This window comes from Curcuma longa, chromosome 16 (assembly GCF_044706935.1).
Source record: "Curcuma longa cultivar G26 ecotype Majalengka, Jawa Barat chromosome 16, ITB_CL_G26_1.1, whole genome shotgun sequence".
In the NCBI taxonomy this organism is placed as follows: Eukaryota; Viridiplantae; Streptophyta; class Magnoliopsida; order Zingiberales; family Zingiberaceae; genus Curcuma; species Curcuma longa.
The window spans coordinates 9,576,447-9,599,974 of NC_133876.1; the positions used below are offsets into that span (position 1 = coordinate 9,576,447).

A 23,528-nucleotide genomic window follows, 5' to 3' on the forward strand; every position below is an offset into this window, starting at 1 on the left:
AGTAGAATCTCTAAATTTCAAATTGTTCAATTCAATCCACACCGAAATAAGGATAGTGTCACTGTACTTGGAGTTAACTTTATGTTGAAAGGATTAAATATCAACTCCTAACAACTAAACACCAAAAGTATTACGACAAAAGAAATGAACCGATCATATTTTTCAAGACCATAAGACACACACTTCGAGTATTGTTGTTACACACAATCACAATGCACATTAATCATATCTGATCAATTCAAAGCATATAATATCCACGACAAGTCCAAGCTCATCAAGCAACTTAAAGCACTGGCATAAGGAGCCGAGTTTCTTATTCAAGGAAAAGGATGGTCACCAATCACAAACTCCATAAGAGAGATGATGAGAAATGAGTCCTCTCCAGTAGAAGCAAGCAGATGAACTTAACTTCAATGATCAAAGTGCTTAACGACTGTAACCGGGCAAGTTCCATCGTTCACCACGTGGCTGCTCACACTACCCAGAAGCACCCTGAAAGACAAGGGAAATGTTGATTAATTCACTTTAGATTTCTTTAGATTTCATTTGGATGATGAGGGAAAAAATGAAATAGACAATTCTGAGTTTTTGTAAGAAAACATTTGTATTCTACTTTCCAGTGGTGAGTTTGATGGCCTAGAAAAGGTATTTCTAGGGAATTTAATAAACAAGAACAAGAAAATTTATTTGTTAGTTTGGTTAATGAATGGAATAGACATGAAATAACTATTTTATATTTGGTTCAATGGAATGTTATCAGATATATAGATGAGTAGGTTTTGTAATGATTAAAATATATTTATATGATTTTTTTCCCAACTCGTCAAACTTTCACAGCTTGCTTCTAGTCTGATGCTACCAATCTACTATGCCTATTCAACTTGATCAAACCAATCAGCCTGTTGGTCTCTCCTCTTGATCTAAATAATCAATCTGACTCAATCAACCCCCCCCCCCCCCCCCCCCCCCCCCCCCCCCCCCCCCAACCCCACCCTGTGGTTGACTCGCTTGGCTTGACCTACCTTTTTGAACCAACGTGCCATTTGACTTGCCTGGTACACCCATTCACTTGGCCCAATTGATTAGTCTGCTGGATCTGATCAGTCAAACCAATTCGAAAACATGTTCATCCCATCAGCATGTTCAACATGACCATCTAGACTAGCCTGTCTGATCACCCAGTTCATCCCGACCAACTCATTTGCCCCTTTCAGCCATTTTGTGCGCCCCTCCCACCCTCACCCCTCCCCACTACACACACAACCTAGCTCGCTTAATCAGTCTTGCATGGTCTGACCAGCACTCAATTGCTAAACTTGTTTAACCTACTTTACTGATTGCAAATATATTACTTTTGAAGATTTCAAAAAGTAAGAATATACATTTTTTGAATAGTGAAATGAAATAAGTAATAGCTACACTTGGAATAAAGAAATAACTGTTTCTTATGAATTGGGAATCACAATGCTTGAGAATTTGGTATTTCGAATTCATTTTTATAGCCAAACATATAAATAATTATATGGAATATAATCAAAGACACCATAAGGTTCTTGTTTAATTTTGGTTGTTTATATCACAGTTGAGGTATCAAAATTCAAAGGGTTCTCATTGGAACACAATATCTACCCATGTAGAAGTTTTCTAACCTCTTGAGCTTCCCAAGCCCTCTATTCCCAATGATCAAGCAGTTGAGGGGGATGTTATCAATAGCTTCGCATATCTTTTCGCGGGCGTCCCCCCAGTAGATCTTCAACAGAACAACGACCTGAAAATGTTATATGACAAGTGTCTGAGTATTTTTGCAGTTGCTGTTCTTGTTTGGGCAGTTAAAACTTGATAAATAGGATTAGAAACTACAAACAAGTGTTGAGTATGTTTACACTCTCTATTCTTGTTTGGGCAGTTAAAATTTGACATATAGAAAGTAGAAACTACCTCCTTTTGCTGGGCCACAGTGTTGAGTATGTCCAAAGTTTCAGCGTCTGGCTTCACACCATATTTCTTTACAATACCAGGATCAGAAAACTCTGTGAGGGGGATAAGTGCTGCAATGGACAAAAAAAATGTAAAAAAAAGCAGCAGTGTGATAACAGGATAATTAGAAGATAAAATGAGAGCAACCAATGTGATTCATGGTTTATTTGGCTATATAGAGAGAGATGCAATTGATGATTCTAGATCATATGTATGCATCCTGTAGATTCAATGGGCTGCAGAAAGACAGGAAAAGGAAAGGATGTAGTTCACTTATTACTCAGCAGCAACTAAATTAAAGAAGATACCAGCATAGTAAACTGTAGTTTTTAGGATCCTTGTCACCTAGCATGGATACATAAATTAGCAAGTGTTTTGCAAGAAAGAATAGCAACAGAAAATTGTGTGCGTTCGTCAATTGATGTGGAGCTTGTTTTGCTTGGTTTTTGTTGGTTTGTGACAGAGAATTTCTAGTTTGAACAAAACAATTATGTAAAGGGTGATCTTAAATATAGACTTATTAATTTGATGAACAAAACTAGCAGATCAGAATTAGATGTCGAGTTTCAGTATTAAGATTAACGAACTTGAATTACTCATTAGTTACAAACTAATTAATTGTATAGACAACATCATATATTAAAACTGCACATGTACAATATATTTAGACATCAAGCTATAAGTGAGAAAACTTGTGAGTTATCTGACATCATTCCAATGGTCCAAGTAGGACAATGATCCATACAACATACAAGAAAATAAAAAATCTCTTTGTTGTTCCTAAATTAACATGGAAGGGAAAATACAAGAGATAGAAGACATTATAATCCATGTTTGCATATCGAACAACCTTAACTCAGTCTAGTATTCTTTCACTTGGCTGAAATTTAGTCAATTATCTTGAAAGTACAGTAGAGCAGTATCTCGGACTAAATGATCCAACAGCATGTTCAGTCTGATATTTCTTTCATTCTGATAAAATTGAAAGAAAAAAAAAATCCTTATAACCTCTTGATGGTGATGAAAAGGAAAAGAGTCCAGTTGTCTGTCCTCGAGGATCTAAGCTGTCAACAGTCGAATTAAGTTAATTTATCAACTCCCTCTGAGATTGCAGGTTCGCATACCAAATGACAGAAAATTAATCTTATGAAGCTCGTCCATCGTGTTCTATGAGATTATTTGTGAAATAAATTGGCAGATATGCCATCTTTGTTGAAGTTCTTTTTCAATCCTAGAATTCAAAAAAGAAAATAACTTTCGTAATACCAGCTACAATTATGCACTAAAGATACCAAAGCGCGAGGGCTTGCTGCAGCAGTCACAGCTCGTAGTAGTGCAAATTAAACAACTATAGACTTATCCTTCAGGAAATGACATAAAGCTGAAGAAACCTGAAAAGAAACCCACCGATTCGACTTCTAACAAGATCGTAGTGTTGTATCTGTCACTAGGCATAAGAAGAGTAGATTAAAACTCCCGTTCCTAAATAATCCTAGATTAGCATTGGTATCCTCATGGATCCACGCCATCTGATTCATAGTAGTGATTTCAATCACTGAAAAAGTGTACGTACAAAACCAAACTTTTAGGGTCGAAATAAGCAACGGGGGTTCGAATGGGATTTTTTTTTTTTTTTTTTTTTTTGATCTTATGACTTGAAAGAGGAAACAAGGCAAGAAGAAGTTGAGACGAAGGTGAATCATACGTGATCCGGTGGTCTCCCACAGCTGCATCTCGCCCTCCTCGTAGTGTCCCTCCTTCTGGACATTGACGACGATGAGGTGGTCGCCGTCCCTCACCACGTTCTCCACGGCCCAGCGGAGCGCCGCTTTGCTGCATGGGGAGAAGTCCACTGCCACCCCCACCCTCCGATCCGAAGCCATCGCCCGATCTACTCACTTCGCGATTGAAGAAGGAGGAGGAGGAAAGGAGGATTACGATGAGGAGATCGAGCTCCGAGTCAAATGGATAAATATACGCTCTTTTTAACGCGAGGAATTTATTTTAAAGGACCTAAAGTTTGTTATTTTCTAATACAATCCAAAAAAATTTGATAAATTTATACTTTTCCTCCAATCATGAATCACCCATGTCTTTGATGGATTCTTAGAGATTTACCGTTCAATTCTCGATTAAAGTATGCATATTATATATTTGATGAAAAAAATATAAATTATAACATAATTATAATTATCTGAGTGAATTGGACTACCATATAATGAAACAGTCTTATTATGGCTCATAATTATAATACTCTATAGCGATGGATCAATTATGCTCTTCAAATAAAAAAATGATTATAGCGATGTGGTCAATTATGAAAATTAATTATCAATGGTTTCAACATGAGTACTCTTATTAATCGATGAGAAATTTTTATGAGATTGATCATCCCTAGGATTAATCAATTTGAAAAATTATTACCCACATTCTTATTTCTTCGATTAGCTCGCTTGGCTTTTCCACGCAACCTCAACATTAATAAAATTAAATTAAACAAGTCAAAAAAACACGAATAGGATTTATTTATTTATTTTTTTTATCTCATGACTTGAAAGAGGAAACAAGGCAAAAAGAAGAAGTTGAGACGAAGGTGAATCATACGTGATCCGGTGGTCTCCCAGAGCTGCATCTCGCCCTTCTCGTAGTGTCCCTCCTTCTGGACATTGACGACGATGAGGTGGTCGCCGTCCCTCACCATGTTCTCCACGGCCCAGCGGAGCGCCGCTTTGCTGCATGGGAGAAGTCCACTGCCACTCCCACCCTCCGATCCGCAGCCATCGCCTGATCTACTCGCTTCGCGATTGAAGAAGGAGGAGGAGGAGGATGACGATATGGAGATCGAGCTATGGAAAGAGCGAGTCAAATGGATAAAATACGCTCTCTTTAACGTCCATAGAGGAATTTATTTTAAAGGACCTAAAGTTTGTTATTTTCTAACACAATCCAAAAAAAATTGGATAAATTTATACTTTTTCTCCAATCATGAATCACCCACGTCTTTGATGGATTCTTAGAGATTTACCGTTCAATTCTCGACTTGATATTATATATTTGATTAAAAAAATATAAAAATAATATAAATTATGATTATCGGCAATTTATCAGTCGACTGGGTCAGATTGCAGTCGACTATTGAGTCGACTGATACATTATGAGTCGACTGATATTACTATTTTCAGCATATTTTGAGAGTTTAAGATATTCTTTTCCCTCCGAAATAATTGTTGGTGCAATACTAAAGCGGGAAGAATTAATTTTAGGAAGATTTTAACCCTATTTAGCCTATGGAATAACTTTTTAATCTTTGACAAAAAGGGGGAGAACTATGAAAGTTTTAAGTTAGGAAAAACTATGGAGAGAAATAAATAAATATTTTTCATGACTAATCATGTTTAATCATGCTTTATCATGCTATTCGAATTTATCATATTTTATGATGCTTTGATATCATGTAATTTATGCTTTATTTATCATATATTAATCACATGTTATGCTTTATATGTTTTAAAGACCTAACTTAAATAAAGTTTTGTCAAACATCAAAAAGAGGGAGATTGTTGGTGCAATCGTTGCCCCAAGTGCATTGAGTTTCAATGTTTGGCTAAACCATGTTTAAAGTTAGGCAATACTTGTGATCTAACATGTTTAATGCAAGTTCGCAGAAAAGTCCAGGTTGAAGACTTGGCAAGGAAAAGTCCAAGTGGGAAGTCTTGGCAAAAGAAAAGTCCAAGTGGGAAGTCTTGGCAAAAGAAAAGTCCAAGTGAGAAGTCTTGGCAAAAGAAAAATCCAAGTGGGTAATCTTGGCAAGGAGAAGTCCAAGGTTGGTCTTGGCAAAGACTTGACATGACGAAGCTGATGGAAGCATCTCAAGCTAGTGCGAGGATGATGGAGCATCCAGGGGAGGCACGAGGCTATAGGAGGTGTTTGAAGGCCAAGGTCAAGGTCAAGAGAAGCTGAAATGAGATTTTTCAGCTTTACCAGTCGACTGGCCCTGCCAGCAGTCGACTGCTCATAAATCAGACTTACACAGAAAAATCAATCGAGTCAGAGGAAGACAGGAGTCGACTGGGCAGTCGACTGGAGTATTGGAGTCGACTGATGCCAGTCGACTAGTCTTGGATCAGTCGACTGATATTTGAACGTTGGAGAAAGATGGAAAGCATTTAATGCGCTTTAATGCAAGATTTTGTTGCCGATTGAAACCATCAGTCGACTGGCCCTGCCAGCAGTCGACTGATGTCGAAGAATTATAAAAGAAGCCTGCTCGAGATCAACTTAAGTTTTTGCAAGGATTGAGCCATTCTTTTGTCTCTTTGCGCTTCTTTTGAGAACTTGTTGTTCTCTGATTCTTTGCTTTCTTCCTCTCCTCCAAAATATTATTTCACATCATTTTTGAGGAGAACGAAAAGGTTGTAAAGGTTTCTCCGCCTTCGAGATTTTCGAGAAGGAGACGATTCATAGTGCAGCGGGTGTGTGCGTGCGTGTGGATCCTTGGATTAGTCACCTTTGCGGAGGTGGATACCAAGTAAACGAACCGGGTTAGCGTTGATTTATTATTTTCTCTATTATATTTTACTTCCGCTAACACTCTTGTAGAAAAACAATCAAAGAAGATTCAAAAAATGCTATTCACCCCCTCTAGCGAACTAACCGATCTCAACAGGTACGCCCCAAGAGACTATCATAATTAGTTGGGGGGCTTCTTTACTAGGGATCTGAAGCAATCTCCTACTAGCAATCCTTAAGAAAATGCGCTTATCAACATCTCTAACATGGCGGAGGGGAGGGCAAGGGTGATTCAGTTGAAATGTTGAATATACTCCCTCAACATTCTTGGATCTTTTTCTTTGTGGCAAACAGGTTGAGAGGAGTTTTTTTGAAACTGCTTACTAATAACGAAGTGATGTAGGAAGATGGCTTTGAAGTCATCGAACGATCAGATGGAAGCGATGGGAGTCGGCTGAACCACCTCTGTGTCAAGCTTGACAAGGTTGTCAAGAAGACTCGACACTTAAAGTTGTCAGTATATTGATGCGATAAGGAGACATTTTTAAATCAACACAAGTGGTTCTCGAGGTCTAATTACCCCATATATTCTCCGAACTACGACGATCAAAAATGACAGGTAGCTCATCTTCAAGGACGCCCCGAGAAAAAGGGGTGCCTCGAGTGTTCCGTTCTCCCCCGAAAGAGGACCTTTTGCCTCTATTAGGGTCTTGGGGAGGCATCTCTCTAGCCCTAGATTCGTGGGATCGCTCTTCCTATCATATTGACATTCTCGCCAGAATCGTGATTGGGGATAGACAAATTTCAATCAATATCGGCGATACTCGACTCGGGATTGGAGGTACTACGGATGCGGTTGAGGGTACCTTCGCCAAACTGGTTTCATCAGGGGGTGCCTTTGTAATATCTCCTACACTGTGGTACTGATAAGTTGGTTGAAATCATCCTTTAGTGATTATCAACGGGTTCCCCAATGTCAACCATTTCAATTTAGAATTTTTCACAGACGACGCCAATTTATTCATGTTTAAGATCGAGGACAAGTGAACCACTAGTGAAATGTCTTCAAGATTAATGAATTTCAATGATCTGGCAAGGAATGAGACAAAACTCTACAAAACTCACTGAGAGTTAGAGTGGAGGCCAAGGTGAACTTGGGCTCAACCACTCTAGCACTCAAGTCAGGTATCTGGGAGTATAGAAAAAGAAAATAGTAGAAAACAGAGGAAAAGTCTGGATGGCTTGTAAGTGTACTTGCGTCCATGAGAGAAGACGTTTATTTATATTACCTTATTAGTAGGAAAAACAATGCCCACAACCCCCCCCCCCCCCCCCCCCCCCCCCCCCCCCCCCCCCATTAAGTCACGTTTTGGATGAGGAGAGGCCACGTCATACCCTCTCATTACCCCCACGCAACCATGTTATGGTTGAGGGTGTCATGCCATGTATTCAGTCACTGATCTCTCTCCTACTTTGGCTTGAGGAAGGCTTGGGTCGTCAGGGACGAGAGTGGTCGAGTCTTGAGGAATCAAAAGTGGGAGTGACTAAGTCTTAAAGAGTCATGAGCGAAAGCGATTGAGTCTTAAGGAGTCGAGAGCGGGGATGGCTAAGTCTTGGGGAGTCGAGAGCAGGAGTGGCCTAGTCTTGGGGAGTCAAGAACGGCTAAGTCAAAGTCTTAATCCTAAATGGGGTTTGGATTAAACCCAACTTGATTGCATCCCTATCCATTTAGACTCGATCTCGAGCTCCGTTTGATCCAACTCGAATCCTTGATCTATAGCTCAGCTTGACTTTTGACTATCTCGCTTGACTTCTGACTATTTCAATCGTGCCACATGTAGATCGATCGATTATCCACCTATATCAACTGACAATTAAACCATGCACGCTGAATTATCTCTAATTTGCTTATCTCAACAAACTATTATGAGTTATTGAGAGGTTTGACCTCATTATAAAACATAAATGGGGCAAAATGAGAGGTTTTCTTATTTTACTACGATAGTTATGATTATACCTATTCTTCTTTAGTAAAAGGTGAAATCTGTCATCCCAGTGGCTTCATACAATCGATCTCATGACCATCTGTGAGGAGGTAAATTGAGAAGTTACAGTTGATCACTACGGAGGAGGACATTACTTCGGCTTCATTAAGATTCAATCTTTATCTACTTCAATAAGTCTGTCTCATCGTAATTTACCTACTCAATGTGACAATAAATTTGCTTCTGCCTCATCTTAATTCATAATAAAAACATAGTGAAATCTGAATACGAAAGCAACAAAACACGAGCTCATAGAAGTAGGAAGCCTGCAAGCTCACATCGGAATCATCACTGCCCGAATCGCCTTTTAGTTTAGAGCTGCTGAGATTCATGTCAAAATAGTTTAAGATCATCGGAGAAGTGAGCTGCAAACGACTCCATCTCAGGCTTTGACAGCACCAGCCCAATCTCGACTGCGCCTTGCTCGTCTCTGCTCTCCGACACAGAAATGGCTCCCACCCATGTTATCGACGGCATGTCCACCTTCGCCGGTCGTCCCCACCCGAAGTCCACGTCATAGACCTTGAACCTCGGCGACCCGGCCACGCTTAGCGGCTGCTGCAACGCAATCTCCTGGTACTTCTCCGGCCACTTCTCTGCGTCTTTTACCGGGCCGGCTTTGAACCGCTCGAAGGCTTCTCCGAGAATTCGAGCCGCCCTCAGAAAGCCATCCTCTCCCGCGAGGTCGCCGGCCTTCGCCTCCGCGAAGTAGCCACCGATGCAGTTCCCGAAGTACTCTGCCGGGAGCGGCGGCTGCAGCCGTTCCCTGCAGTTTCCAGGAAATGCAAAGTGAACGGTCTTGTCCTCGTCGTAGACTCGCGCTTTGACGAGGCAAACCCACGCATAGGCGTAGGCCACCAAGATGGTGGAGCAGCGGAAGGAGTTAGCTTCGGAGGAGACCGCCTCCTTGAGCTTTCGGATGTCGTCCGACTTTAGGGTGACAGTGCCGACGAAGGCGTCCGGCGGAGCGAACTGAATCATCATCGACTCAATGGATTGAGCGTTGGATGCGAGGCTGTTAAAGAACTTGGAGTACACATCATTAGGATTGGGAACCGAGCTGCGATCGAAGAAAGGCGGCGCCGGCGCCACCTTTTCTTTCCCCGCTGTTCTACACGCCCAGGACGCCACGAACTGGGTCGAGCTGGAGCCGTCGCATGCGGCGTGGTGGACGGTCACGGCCACGACCACGCCTCTGTTTGGGAACAGAGTCACCTGCACGGCCATCACCTTCCGCCCGCCATCGTCGGGCTCAGGCAGTTGGGGGATCAAGGGAACTATCCCGGTGTATTCCCGTGCGTGGCTCCCCGAGAGTTGGCCGAAGTCTCCATCATGCTCGGCGACGGTGAAGGAAACAGAGTCACCCTCCGCGTAGTGTAGCTCGTACCTGGTGTCGCTCCCAGGGGCGAGGCGGATCTTTCCGGCGAGAGGGAAGAATTCCCGAAGAGTGGCAGAGAGGGCGGACTTGAGAGTGGGGAGGACGGAGTCGAGGAAGTAGGAGGTCGGGTGAGGGAAGGGGTAGAAGAAAACGCGTTGCACTGGTCCAGAGTAAAGCCACCCGATGTCAAAAAAGGTGAACGGGAGAGAGGATTCGGGCACCGTTCCCGGCGGAGGAGCAACTCCAGAGCTCTCGAGGATTCTGACTCCCGATGCTACTTCAGGCATGGTGGAGATAGGATTTCACGCGCCGACGCTGTCCGGGGGGAGTCGGGATTTGGACCTTGACGCTTACCATCTCTTTGACAGCATTAATTTATAGGGCAGGCCAGAGTTTTTGTTTATTATATATTTGGTGTTTTGTTATTTGCTGTTGTCCTCTAAGGTTTACCTAGTTGCCAAGTTTGACTTCGGAGCAGGACAGCGACAGCCCGGAGATAATAATGATTTCATGCTGGCCAGTGACGATGTGACGATCCATGATTGAAGATATAATAAGATGTTCATATTTCATCTATTAATTTTAAAAACATTTCTTAATTAATTTATTAAATAGATTTATAACATAATTATTATGATCACTTCTTTTGACATTTATTATTTTTTATAATTTAGATGTTTAAATTTTATTTTATTAATTTTGAAGATAAATTAATTTTTCTTCCTGATTTATCTATCAGAATAAATCAGATGAGTATAGTTTAACTCATGATCTATCGAAGCAACATCACATGCAGATATGTGTCTCCTTATTTTGATTTAACTCATCCGAATTGACCCCCTAATTTGAATAACATGCTTAATGTAATCGATTAACTTAACTAAAACTTCTCAATTAGTTTAATGTACTCAATTTAATTAATCAAATGTGGTATTTAAAATATAATGTATAAAAAATAAAATATACTTAGAATAATTAAATAATATTATTTTATAGATTTTAAATAATTATTTAATAAAAATTAAATTTAAAAAAAATCAGATATATAAATAAATACACTATATACATATTTTTTTCAGAGTTTTCTTAAGATTTGAATTTCTTACCCTGTCAATTCATTTCTAGCCATGAATCATTTATATTGCTTTTAATTTATTTTATTCTGTAAAAAGTAGAATCTGTCATTTTAGCAGTTTTACACAGTCAACCATACGATCATTGTTCCGGTAGAGAACTGCGTCTGGACACGTCACCGGACCTCCCTCGCCGTGGGAGTAGGGCAGGAGGAGGAGGAGCTGAGGGCGATGGTAGCTTCGAGGTCGCCTGGAGCTTCGTCAGAGCTAGATGGGAGTAGGGGAGCTTCAAGGACTTAGAGGACCTGTGAACACAGAGAACGTCAGTGGGAAGGTCAGGGGTGCCCTAGCGCGACCACTCTGACGCTCAAGTTAGGAACAGCGGGAGGAAGAAGATGAACAGTGACAGAGAGCCCTTGAGCGTTAAGGAGAGGAGAAGAAGTTGAGAAAAAGTCTGGAGAGACTTACATTTTTTTTTTGATGAAAGGTAAATATGTATATCATCAAAAGAACTGCACAACCATACAGGAGCTCCTATGATGTCGACTCATATCATGTCTGACGAACTGTCAGATCTGAGTTGACACCACAGGTATGCTGTACATGTGCTCTCATGAATACCATACTCATCTGTCTCACACTCTACTCATGTGTACAAAATAACCAAACCCAGCATCTGATGTCCTCCTCACGTCTACATGCCACCTCATGAAGATGAGGGTGTCCCGCCCAGCAACTGTAATCATCCTCGGCGTGTCGTCTGCCGTCACCTACTCATGTATCATCGGCTCATGGGGCGCCCCCAATGACAAGCCTCTCCAGTAGGTGCATCAGCGCTCCATCATCCTCCATGTCTCTCAGGAAGGCTCCGTCATCCTCCTCACCACTCATGAAGCCTCCGTGTCAACCGCCACTATCAGCACGTGTATCCGCCGCTCAGGAAGCCATCCTATCAACTGCCACCATCAGCGAGTGCAGCAGCCGGTCATGAAGCCACCATCAGCAAGTGCATCCGCCGGCCGATCATGAAGCCACCATCAGCAAGTGCATCCGCCGGCCGGTCGTGAAGGCACCATCAGCAAGTGCATCCGCCGCTCAGGGGAATAGTCGTTTTAAGGAGGAGATGAGTGTGCATACCTGTCACGTCATCATTTAAGGAACGTCCCATCATGATTAATGAGGTGGCAGGAACAATCGAGTTCCTTGTTCCATCGCCGGTAAAGCGTTATCTTGTCACCATCCGTGCAGGCAGTGGAGAGATAGTATTAATTAATGGGGGCGTGGGCTTGTCAGAGATCATGATGAGGTGTACCAGGGCACTGTAGGTCACTTGGTCGATCCGGCGTGCTATCGGACACATGAGGCGAGGCTTTCAGCATCCAAGTGCTTCACAGCCCAAGTGAAGAAGGAAGGGTCACATGGCCGATTCGGCCAGAGGGTGGCCGAATGGGCCATTCGGCTGATGAGCGATTCGGCAAGGGCGTTGCCGAATGGGTGATTTCGGCGAATGGGCGATTCGGCGAGGTCACTGCCGAATGGGATTGATCGCTGCCGAACGAGCGATTCGGCACTGCCGAAGGGGTGACTGCCGGCCAGTAAATAGATCGGCCAGTAAATAGCCGAATGGTATACTTCGATATTAAGTGACTTGACCAATCAAGTTCACCAATTCGGCTGGCTGGGCCCATAGGGTGGGACCAGACTTGGACTCGAGTCTGACCAAGGGCCCCTCGGATTATACCCGTAACATAAGCCTCCCCACTAGTCTAGTCGAAGGGAGCGTGAGTCGAACTGACTAGACCGAGTCAGGCTCGAGTTTGAGTCTGGTCTAGAGACTTCGTTCGGCCAGGTGAGCGAGACAGCTGTGCAGTCATATCGATCGGAGAGAGACTAATCAGCGGAGGACACCTGTCATTATGCTGTTGGACGCATTAATGGGAGGAATGGCGGCGAGCATGCGCAGAGAGGGCCGCTGTCTTTTCCAAGACAGACAATTAAGGAGGTGTGCGGACCGACGTGATTCTTCGAATCGTCTTCCTGACGTCAGCGGATTCGCTTGGGAAGCCGCGATCATCCGACGGTGGATGTCGAATCCCGCCTTTTTCCTGCCGCCCGATCGGACGGCCGTGGTGAGGTAGGGTTTCCGTATATACGGGTGGCGACATACTTCAGCGAGACATTTGGTTTCCTGGCCTTTGAGTGCTTTCGCCGTTGTCCGCGTTTTCGCCGTTGTCCACGTTTTCGCCAATGCGCTGTCGTCTCCGCTTCCAGACCCTTCTTCTCCGGCGACCCTTTCCGTGTAAGCCCCGTTCTTCTTTCTTCTGTGGTTTTTTCTTGAGTTGGTTCAGTGTCTGGTGCTAGGTTGGTAGGGATGTCGAAGTCCGACAGTGCTTGGTTTGAGTCCAGCGGTTTCTATGTTTGATAGAGCGTCTAGGTCGGCGGTGAGGCTCCAGTACGAGATCCCCCGCCAGTATAAGATTAAGGTTCCCAAGCGTCATCACCGGCCCCACCTACCGCCCTTGGCTTTCAGACCTTCTTCCAAGACCAACTGGAGGGAGGGTTGCGATTCCCCATCCCAGAGTTTTCCATAAGGGTTGCTGGGTATTTCGGGGTCCCCGTCAATCAGTTGGCCCCCAACTCCTTCCGCCTTCTGAGCTGTGTCTGTCTGGTCTTTAAGGTCTACGGGATCCCCTTGAATCCAACCGTTTTCCATTACTTTTTCTATCCGAAAAAGAAGGAGAGTGGAGTTTTCTATCTTAATGCCCGGCCCGGACTCAATTTCCTCGCCGAGTACCCCTCTTCCCTTAAATTCTGGAAGACCAAGTTCTTCTTTGTCCGTCCCCCAAGTCCTTTTCACGTAGCCGAGTGGCAGGACGAACTCCCGCTTCCTCCTCGACTGAGGGCCTACAAGAAGGATGCCGCCTACTCAATGGCTTCGGAAGTGTTGGATGGCTTAAAGTTCCATGTGGAGCGGCTGATCGGCGAGGAGGGTCTCCTGTTTCGGGCAGGCTTAAGCCCAATAGCTGCGGAGTTATCTCAGCCACTGGGTAAGATAGTATCGCTACCTTAGTCCGTTGATTTCTAATTTCATGTGTGTCTTGGCTTTTTGCAGAGGATCTTTGGATGAGCGGCGTCAACGAACAAATTCATAAAGTGGGACCGCGCGTCTTCCAGAAGTTGACGACTCCCGGCCCTTCTGAAGGGAGTCCGGCGGCAGCGGCCTCAGCCGCCAGTCGTTCGGTAGGCGGCGGATCCGGAGACAAGGTCCCATTCGGTTGCGCCATCCAGCCGAGTCGCCAAGCGGCCCCCAACGGAGGGGACCCGCGAGAAGGCCCCTAAGGCCAAGCGGCCCCGAGTGGAGGAGCCGCGCGAGAGGGCTCCGAAGGCCCAAGGCGCTGACCATCAATGAGCCTACTGACGAACCGGCGTCTCGACCACGTCCTCCTGTGGTCGAGGAGGGTAAGTTGAAGCAGAAGGCTAGGCCCGAACCGCCGACCAAGCCGAAGAAAAAGAAACAATCAAGTCCCCGGAGGGCAGCCGAAGTTACACCAGGCGTCGAATCAAGTGCGAGGGCCGAAGGGCGAACGGCAGCGCGGGTATCGTCAGCGCGTGCCGAATCACCGGCGCATTCAGCAGCCGGATCAGCTCGGGGTTCAGTTTTGCCTGTGGGCGAACCCAGGCGGGTGACCATGGAGACGGATGCAGCACCAGTTCATGAACCAACTTCAGCCACAGCAGCTGCTGGACCTGAACCAATACCGGAAAGGACCGGGCCTGCAGATTCAGAACCGTTACCGGAGAGGCGGGTGCCGGTGGCGGGTTCCAGCGAGGAGCCGGCGGTGGCTTCATTGCCCCGAAGGGAGGAGCCTGAGGAAGCGGCAAGCGGAGGCCCGACTGCTACTCCTTCGGCTCCTATGTTGGACTCGGACCAGGTAGCGGACGTGGTTCCAAGCCCGGCGCCGAGGAAGACTACTCCTCGTACCACCAGGCAAGAGTCGCCTCGCCCTGTTGTTTATGCGGCGGCAGTTTGTCCCCCTGGTGCGGCAGGGATCTACCCAGGGGGCATATTTCCACCAGCAGATGTTCGGTTGCCTCCGATTCCGGCAGATGCTCCATTCAGGCGAGAAGACATTAACGATATCATTGACCGAACTCGCGAGCTTCGGGGTTCTGCATACTACGCCCCTTTGACGTTATCGGACATGACCAGCCGCAATGCATACAGCCTGATTCGAGTAAGTCTTCTTCAGACTCTTACCTCCTTTCTTATACCAGGTAGATTGAGCTAATGTATACAATGCAGGTCCTGACCGAAAACATGGAGATGCACAACCGCCTGCCCGACATCTACCGTCATTTTAACTTCCTGGAGGGGCAGGTGGTCGAGCTGAAGACCAAGGAAGCCGAACTGATTAAGGAGCTCGAAGCAGCCCGATCAGCCGTCAGCCAACCCCAGCATCAAGACCAATTGCGTTCCTTGGAGGAACAGGTGGCTGAGCTGAAGGCCAGGGAAGCGGATTTGACCAAGGAGCTTGAAGCAGCTCGATCGGCCGCCAGCCAACCTCAGCATCAAGCCCAATTGCGCTCCTTGGAGGAACAGGTAGCTGAGTTGCAGGCCAAGGAATCAGACCTGGTCAAGGAGCTACAAGTAGCCCGATTGGTGGCTGACCAACATCAGCACCAGGCCAGTCTAGCTAGAGCACAGCAGCTCACAGCCGAGGACAGGGCTGAAAACTTAGAACGGGAGCTGCAAGAAGCTCGGACCCAAGAACAGGAGGTCCAGGAAGAGTTGAAGCAGAAGAAGGACCAGTTGGTTAGCCAAGACAACCGGCTGGCTAAGCAGGAGGAAGAAATAAGAGACTTGAATATTCAACTGGACCAGAAGTGTGTCGACTTGGACTTTGCTTGTGATGAGTCTAAGGGGTTTGAAGGAGCGAATTGTCAAGCTGACCGAGGAGGTCACTCAGCTGAAGAAACAGTTAGCTAACTTAACTGAGTCGGCTAAGGTGGTCGAAGGCGTTTCGGCCGATGCACGGAATGAGCTCGCTGCCTACAAGGTCAGTGAAGAGGAGCGACTCGAGGTGACCAAGGAAGCCTGGCTGAAGTCCAAGGAGTTCACTGACCAGTTTTTGGAGCGGACTACCAATATGCTTCAGTCCGGCTTCGAGGGTGCACTGAGGCAGCTTCAGGCGGCGGGCGTGGTTATCCCGAACGAAGCCTTCGACTAGCTAGACCCTCAGGAGGTATGGAAGGAACTGCCGAGTCGGACCGGACCACTTCCGCAGTTGTGAAGAAACCTCCGACCGGTAAGGGAAAGGGAAAGAGAAAGAAGTAAATGTATCCGGCCCCGGCCTCTTCGCTGTAAAAATTTTGATATATGAATGAAAATTTTATGGATGACCTTTTCGTTTTCTGTTCCTTTGAATATTTTCTTTGGCTCTCGTACATCATGCACTTAGTCCGAATCGAAGAGGTAGAAGGGCCGCATCGGGGAAAGGAAGAATGAAACTTAGATTGAGAGGGGAGCGCCAGGGAACTAAGTCTTTTTCCGAGCGCCGTGAAGGGGCGAGGTCTGAGGCCGTGTGCCTTGGCCATTCGGGTTTGGCTATGCCTGGTCAAGTGAGGCACGCCGACGAGTGGTGAATGAGTTGTTTGCCAAGCTCAACGAGCGGCCGAATGTGGTCTGTTCCTGAGTCGCCCGTCGGGATCGCCGAGTTGGCATAGCACTCGGCGAGCGGGGAAGCACAAGGTAGAGTAGTTCCTTATCCCTGAGTAATCCCGATGTCCGGGGGACCATACCTTTGTAGGCTTCATTATCCACAAACGGAGGAGGTATAATTGCAGGTGAGGCTGGACCCCCAGAGCTCGGTGCATACTCGCCTCCGAATCTGGATAGCGAGGACCAAGGAGAAGATGGTCGTATGCTCCATCCGTGCCTTTGTCCGAGTCGGTGGAGGTTGAGCCCTGAAGAGGGCGTTTGTCGATGGAGCAGGTCCGAGACCTAAGTAATGTCGATGGAGTAGGTCCGAGACCTAAGTATTGTCGATGGAGTAGGTCTGATGGAGTAGGTCCGAGGCTCCGAGACCTAAGTATTGTTGATGGAGTAGGTCCGAGACCTACGTTAGATCCGAGACCTAATTTTGTCGATGGAGTAGGTCCGAGACCTAATTATTGTCGATGGAGTAGGTCCGAGACCTAATTTGGCTCAATCCGCGACTACGTTCGAGTCCTGAAGAGCCTTGGCACGGGGAGGGCCTGTAGAAAACATCACTGTCATTAAGTATAGGAAATGCAATAAGACATACAGTGAAGTTTGGCGCTAGAAGATGCTAAGTATGGTAAGGCCGGAGATGCGTGGCGTTCCAGGGCCTGATCAAGTCCTTGCCATCCGGGTCGGTGAGGTAGTAGGCGCCGGAGCTCGTCTTCTTGACTACCCGGTAAGGGCCTTCCCAGGGTGGTTCGAGTTTGCCCACGTCGCCCGCCGGCTTCGCCTTCTTCCACACCAAGTCGCCTACTTGGAATGACCTGGGGATCACTCGTCGGTTGTAGGTGGCGCACATTCTCTGTCGGTAGGCCGTGAGTCGAGAGGCGGCTCGGTCTCTGTCTTCAGTGATGAGGTCCAGTTCCATCCTTCGACGCTCCCCGTTGTCTTCGTCGTAGAGCCTTCTTCTGTCTGATGGGACTCCCACCTCCATTGGCACTACGACCTCTCCTCCATACACCAAGTGGAACGGTGTCATGCCGGTGCTCTCCCTCGGCGTGGTCCGGTAGGCCCACAGTACACACGGTAGCTCCTCCACCCAGCTGCCTCCTTCGTGATCTAACTTGGTCTTCAACCCGCGCAATATCTCCCGATTGGTGACTTCGGCTTGACCATTGGCTTGTGGGTAGGCTACGGAAGTGAAGGCCTGTTGGATCCCTAGCCCTTGGCACCAGGTTTGAATCTTTTTTCCTTGGAATTGTCGGTCGTTGTCGGAGACTAATCGCTGTGGGATACCATACCGACAGATGATGTTCTTCCATAGGAACTTGATGACGGCCTCCTCGGTGATGCGGGCGAGGGCTTCAGCTTCGACCCACTTAGAGAAGTAGTCCACGGCGACGAGAAGGAACTTCTTCTGTTGCGGCCCCGCCGGAAAGGGTCCCACAATGTCCATGCCCCATTGGTCAAAAGGGCACGAGGTAGTGGAGGCCTTCAACATCTCCGTCGGTCGTCGCGAGAAACTTTGGTATTTTTGGCAATGCAGGCAGGTTGAGACTAACTTTGCCGCATCAGCTTGGAGAGTTGGCCAGAAGTACCCAGCCAACAGAATCTTTCGGGCCAGCGATCTTCCCCCTGGGTGATTGCCGCAACATCCTTGGTGTGCCTCCCGCAAAACATAATCAGCATCTTCTGGCCCCAAACATTTGAGCAGAGGACGGGAGAAGGCGCGCCGGTATAGCTGATCTCCTACAAGTGTGAACCGGGTCGCGCGCCTTCGGAGTACTTTGGCCAGATCAGGGTCAGAAGGGGTGGCGCCTGTTTGGAGGAAGTTCAGGAGAGGGCTTCTCCAATCGTCCAATTCGGCTGGAGCCAGGGCCTGATCAATTTGGGCTATAAAGGAGATTTGAGCAATCGGTCCTTCTTGATGCCATTCTGTTATAGAGCTCGCCAGTCGGGCTAATTCATCTGCCTTGCCATTTTCGGTCCGGGGAATCTTCAGCAGGGTCACCTCCTTGAACTCCGCCTTCATTTTTGCAAATGCCTCGGCATATCGGCGGAGTCGATCATTGTGAATTCCATAGCCCCCTTCCACCTGTTGCGCTACTAGTTGGGAATCGGAATGCAGCTGGACCCGGGCGGCTCCCATCCGCTTGGCTGCCTGAAGACCAGCAAGCACAGCCTCATATTCGGCTTCATTGTTAGAGGCTCGAAAACTCAGTCTGATGGAGAGCCGAATCTCTTCCTCTTGGGGAGAGATTAAGACGACCCCGATTCCGCTCCCTTGTCTGTTGGAGGATCCGTCTATGTACACCTTCCATATCTGCTCCGGCTCCCCTTCGGGTATCTCGGTGAGAAAGTCAGCTAAGGCCTGAGCCTTGATGGCAGTCCGGGGTTGATATTGAATGTCATATTCCCCAAGTTCCACGGTCCATTTGACGAGTCGTCCGGAGATTTCTGGCTTTGTGAGCAGCCGGCCCAGGTTGCTGTTGGTCATGACTGTGACCGGATGAGATAAGAAGTATGGGCGCAGCTTCCGAACGGACAGAACAAGCATCCACGCCAGCTTCTCCAGGTTGGAGTATCTGGTCTCTGCATCTTTGAAAAGGTGACTGGAGAAATAAATGGGAAGCTGAGACTGACCTTCCTGTTTTACTAGTACGGAGCTGGCAGCAGAGTGAGAGGCTGATAGGTACATCCACAGTGGCTCGCCTGGAGAAGGCTTGGCGAGCCGAGGGAGTTGGGAGAGGTACTCTTTGAGCTCAGAGAATGCCCTGTCACAGTCTTCGTTCCACTCGAACTTCTGTGCCCTCTTCAAGACCTTCAAGAAGGGAAGGCTGCGTTCCGCTGATCTGGAGATGAATCGGGAGAGTGCGGTGATCCGGCCCATCAGCTTCTGTGCTTCCCTGAGATTGCGTGGTGGGGACATCTGGGATAGTGCCTGCACTTTGTCCGGATTGGCTTCGATCCCTTCCTCGGTCACGATGTAGCCAAGGAATTTTCCCACTCGGACTCCGAATAGACACTTAGCTGGATTCAGTTTTAGGCCATAGCGGCGCAGAGTGCTGCAGGTTTCTTCTATGTCAGAAATAAGGGAGCCTCCTTTCTCGGACTTAACCAGTATGTCATCCACATATACTTCAATGTTACGGCCTTGTTGATGACGAAAGATTTTGTCCATCAACCGTTGATAAGTGGCTCCGGCGTTCTTTAGTCCGAATGACATCACAGTATAACAAAAAGTTTCATCTGCCGTTATGAAACTGACCTTATCTTGGTTGTCTATAGAAAGGGGGATTTGATGATACCCCTGATAAGCATCTAGCATACATATGTATTCGCACCCAGAGGTGGAGTCAACCAATTGATCAATCCTAGGCAGCGGATAACAATCCTTCGGACAGGCCTTGTTTAAATCTCTGAAATCCACGCAGACCCGCCATTTGTTCCCTGGCTTCGGCACCAGCACTACATTGGACAGCCAAGTAGGGAAGTGCACCTCCTTGATGTATCCGGCCTTCAGCAGCTTTTGTACTTCTTCTCGGATCACTTTGTTCTGCTCGGGGCCGAAGTGTCGTCGCTTCTGTTTGACGGGGCGGGCACCCGGAAGGACGTTGAGGCGGTGGATGGCGACGGAAGGGGAAACTCCCGTGAGGTCTGTTGGAGTCCAGGCGAAAACATCCTGATTCCGACGGAGGCATTCGGCCAGTTCTAGCTTCAGTTCGGTTGGCAGTTCGGCGGCCACTTGCACAGTTGTCTCCGGGCGGTCGGGGCATACTTGTAAGAGCTCCTTCTCGGCTGCAACACGAGGGTTCGACACCTCTTGTACTGCGTGCACTTCAGCTCCTTGGGTCCGTCGGGACTTTCTAGCTTCCATCCGGACCGCGTCGACATAACAACGTCGTGCAGTCAGCTGGTTGCCTCGCGCCTCCCCGACTAAGTCTCCCACTGGAAACTTGATCTTCTGATGGTAGGTGGATACGACGGCCGAGAAAGCGCCGAGTGTCGGTCGACCTAGTATCACATTATAAGAAGAAGGCGCATCCACTATAGTGAAGAAACAATACCTCGTCCTTCGAGCTGGTTCCTCGCCTAGGGAGATAGCGAGGCGGATCTGTCCCAAGGGGGCGAACTTCGTTCCCTGTGAAGCCATATAGAGAGGTGGCCATCGGCTCCAGATCAGCTTCATCAATCTGCATCTGATCAAAGGCTGTCTTGAAGATGATGTTGACGAAGCTGCCAGTGTCGACAAACACTCGGGAGATATCATAATTGGCTATGGTGGCCTTTATGACCAGCGCGTCGTCATGAGGAGTTTCCACTCCCTCCAAATCTTGTGGCCCGAATCCGATAATGGGTCCGTCTCCTCTGCTTCCTCCGGCCACACCGCAGACTTCCAGCTGTCGGCTGTGGGCCTTCCTGGCTCGGTTGGAGTCTCCATCCGTAGCGCCCCCCGTAATCATGAGGATATTGCCTCGGGGGGCGTTATCTTGATTGCCGGCTCGAGGATCACGGGGGCCGGATCCCTGACTGCGGTCCCCCTCATTCTGCATTGGGGGAGTGAGTTCTCTCGGAGAACGGTGGCGCTTGTAGGCGGCCCGAGGAGAGGGTGGCGGAGGTAGAGGAGCGGCCTGAGTGTGGGTCTCCCGCCGGGGTTGGGGGGCAGGTGCCGCCCTCCCCGAGCGTTGTTCTTCTGACTCCCGGAGGACCCGGGCATACTGATGGCAATCCCGCGTATCGTGAGTCCGCGATCGATGATACGCGCAGAAACGGGGCAGCCATCGTGAAGGCCCCGACGGTTGAGTGGGCCGGGAATCCACTGCTTGTATGGCGCGAGGGCCACCTGCCGGTCTAGTTGGATGCTCCGGCTCCGGTCTCCTGAGTGGTTGAGGCGGATGGCGGTGTTCACTTCGAACGGCCGGAGCAGGCTGTCGACTCGGACCACCGTGGGAGGAAGCGTCGGAGTTTATGCGCCGAGCCGATTGAGCTTCTTCTACGTGTATGTACTTGTCGGCTCGGGTCAGCAGCATGTCGAAGTTCTCGGGAGGCTTCTTGATGAGAGACCGAAAGAAATCCCTCTCTATCAATCCCTGGGAAAAGGCACTGACAAGGACCTCTGATGGAGCGGCTGGGACTTCCTGCGCCCCCTGATTGAATCTGCGCACGTACTCCTTGAGTGACTCCTTGGATTTCTGTTTGATGGAAAAAAGGTCCATCACAGTCTTTCGGTAAGCTCGGCTGGTGGCGAAGTGCCTTAGAAAGGAGCTTCAAAAGTCATTGAAAGAGCATATGGATGCTGGCGGCAGATGGTTGAACCAGCGGACCGCCGCGCCGGCCAAGGTGGTGAGAAAAACTCGGCATTTGATGGCATCGGTGTACTGATGTAACATGGCGGCATTCTCAAATTTCCCCAAATGGTCTTCCGGATCAGTTGCTCCGGTGTAATCTGCAAGTTGAGGGGCGTGAAAGTGACGTGGGAGTTCCTCCTCTAGAATTCATGGGGCAAAAGGAGATTTGTGAGAGCTGCCGCCTTCATCGGGACACGGGCCCTTGCCACGTGCAGGAAGACGGGGTGGGGTCCGGGCCACTGCAGATTCTACGGACATCCCGCCGTAGTCTTCATAAACATAGGGTCGAGCCTGGCTCTTGGCCAGATGAGCCGGGGCTTGGTAGGCTTGGGCCTGATGAACTTAAGTCTGGGGGGCTGGAGCTGGAGGGGACCTGGGCCTGATGGGCCTGATCCTGGTGGGCCTCTGCGGGCTCAAACAATCGGCGTGCCGGGGCCGGTGCCGGTGCCGGTGGGGCTTCATCGGAGAAAGAACGAGGTCTTGAGGGGGCATCTGGTACCTGCGGTTGTTGCCTGGAGACTGCTAGGACGGCGGCGACCACCGCCCTATCAAAATCCTCCTGCGTCATGGTGAGAAGGCGAGGTTGAGGGGGTTCGTCCGTCGACATCTCAAATCTGGGCTAAGAAGCTTCCCACAGACGGCGCCAAATTATGTTCCGATTGAGAACTGCTTCTGGACACGTCACCGGACCTTCCTCGCCGTGGAAACGGAACAGTAGGGGGAGCTGAGGGCGATGGGAACTTTAGGGTCGCCAGGAGCTTCGTCGGAGCTGGCGGGGAACAGGAAAAGCTTCAGGGGCTCAGGGACCTGCGCACACAAAGAACGTCAGTGGGAAGGCCAGGGGGTGCCCTGACGCGACCACTCCGACGCTCAAGTCAGGGACGGTGGGAGGAAGAAGATGAACAGTAGCTCGAGCGTAAAAGGAACAGAAGTTGAAGAAGTTGGGAGAGGTCGAGAGAGAGTTACCTGCAACATGGAGTGGTCATTTTAAGGAGGGGATGAGCGTGCATACCTATCACGTCGTCATTTAAGGAATGTCCCATCATGATTAATGAGGTGGCAGGAACAATCGAGTTCCCTGTCCCATCGCCGGTAAAGTGTTATCTTGTCACCATCCGTACAGGCAAATTAGAGATAGTCTTAATGAATGAGGGCGTGGGTTTGTCAGAGATCATGATGAGGTGTACCAGGGCACTGTAGGGCGCTTGGTCGATACGGCGTGCTATCGGACACATGAGGCGAGGCTTTCAGCATCCAAGTGCTTCACAGCCTAAGCGAAGAAGGAAGGGTCACATGGCCGATTCGGCCAGAGGGTGGCCGAATGGGCCATTCGGCTGATGAGTGGTTAGGCGAGGACATGCCCAAATGGGCGATTCAGATAGGAGTCATAGGAGTCAGCCGAATAGGAGATTCGGCCGGAGGACCGCCGAATGGTCGAGTCGGCCAAGCGATGGCCGCGTGGGTCGATTCGGCCAGTTCATCGCCGAATGGGCGATT

At 48.2% G+C, this 23,528-nt stretch overlaps 2 protein-coding genes across 2 annotated transcripts; both read right to left on the bottom strand.

The window, feature by feature from the left end:
• Positions 1-130: 130 nt before the first annotated feature.
• LOC141847189 (universal stress protein PHOS32) lies at positions 131-3,929 on the bottom strand. The gene is made up of 4 exons (XM_074735172.1): positions 3,683-3,929; positions 1,939-2,048; positions 1,650-1,768; positions 131-492 (listed from the first exon to the last, which is right to left on the bottom strand). The coding sequence occupies exons 1-4, from the start codon at positions 3,858-3,860 to the stop codon at positions 411-413; spliced, it is 489 nt and encodes a 162-aa protein (XP_074591273.1). The 5' UTR covers positions 3,861-3,929; the 3' UTR covers positions 131-410.
• Positions 3,930-8,697: 4,768 nt separating this feature from the next.
• LOC141846924 (phenolic glucoside malonyltransferase 1-like) lies at positions 8,698-10,266 on the bottom strand. Its single transcript, XM_074734949.1, has one exon. The coding sequence runs from the start codon at positions 10,194-10,196 to the stop codon at positions 8,865-8,867; it is 1,332 nt and encodes a 443-aa protein (XP_074591050.1). The 5' UTR covers positions 10,197-10,266; the 3' UTR covers positions 8,698-8,864.
• Positions 10,267-23,528: the final 13,262 nt, after the last annotated feature.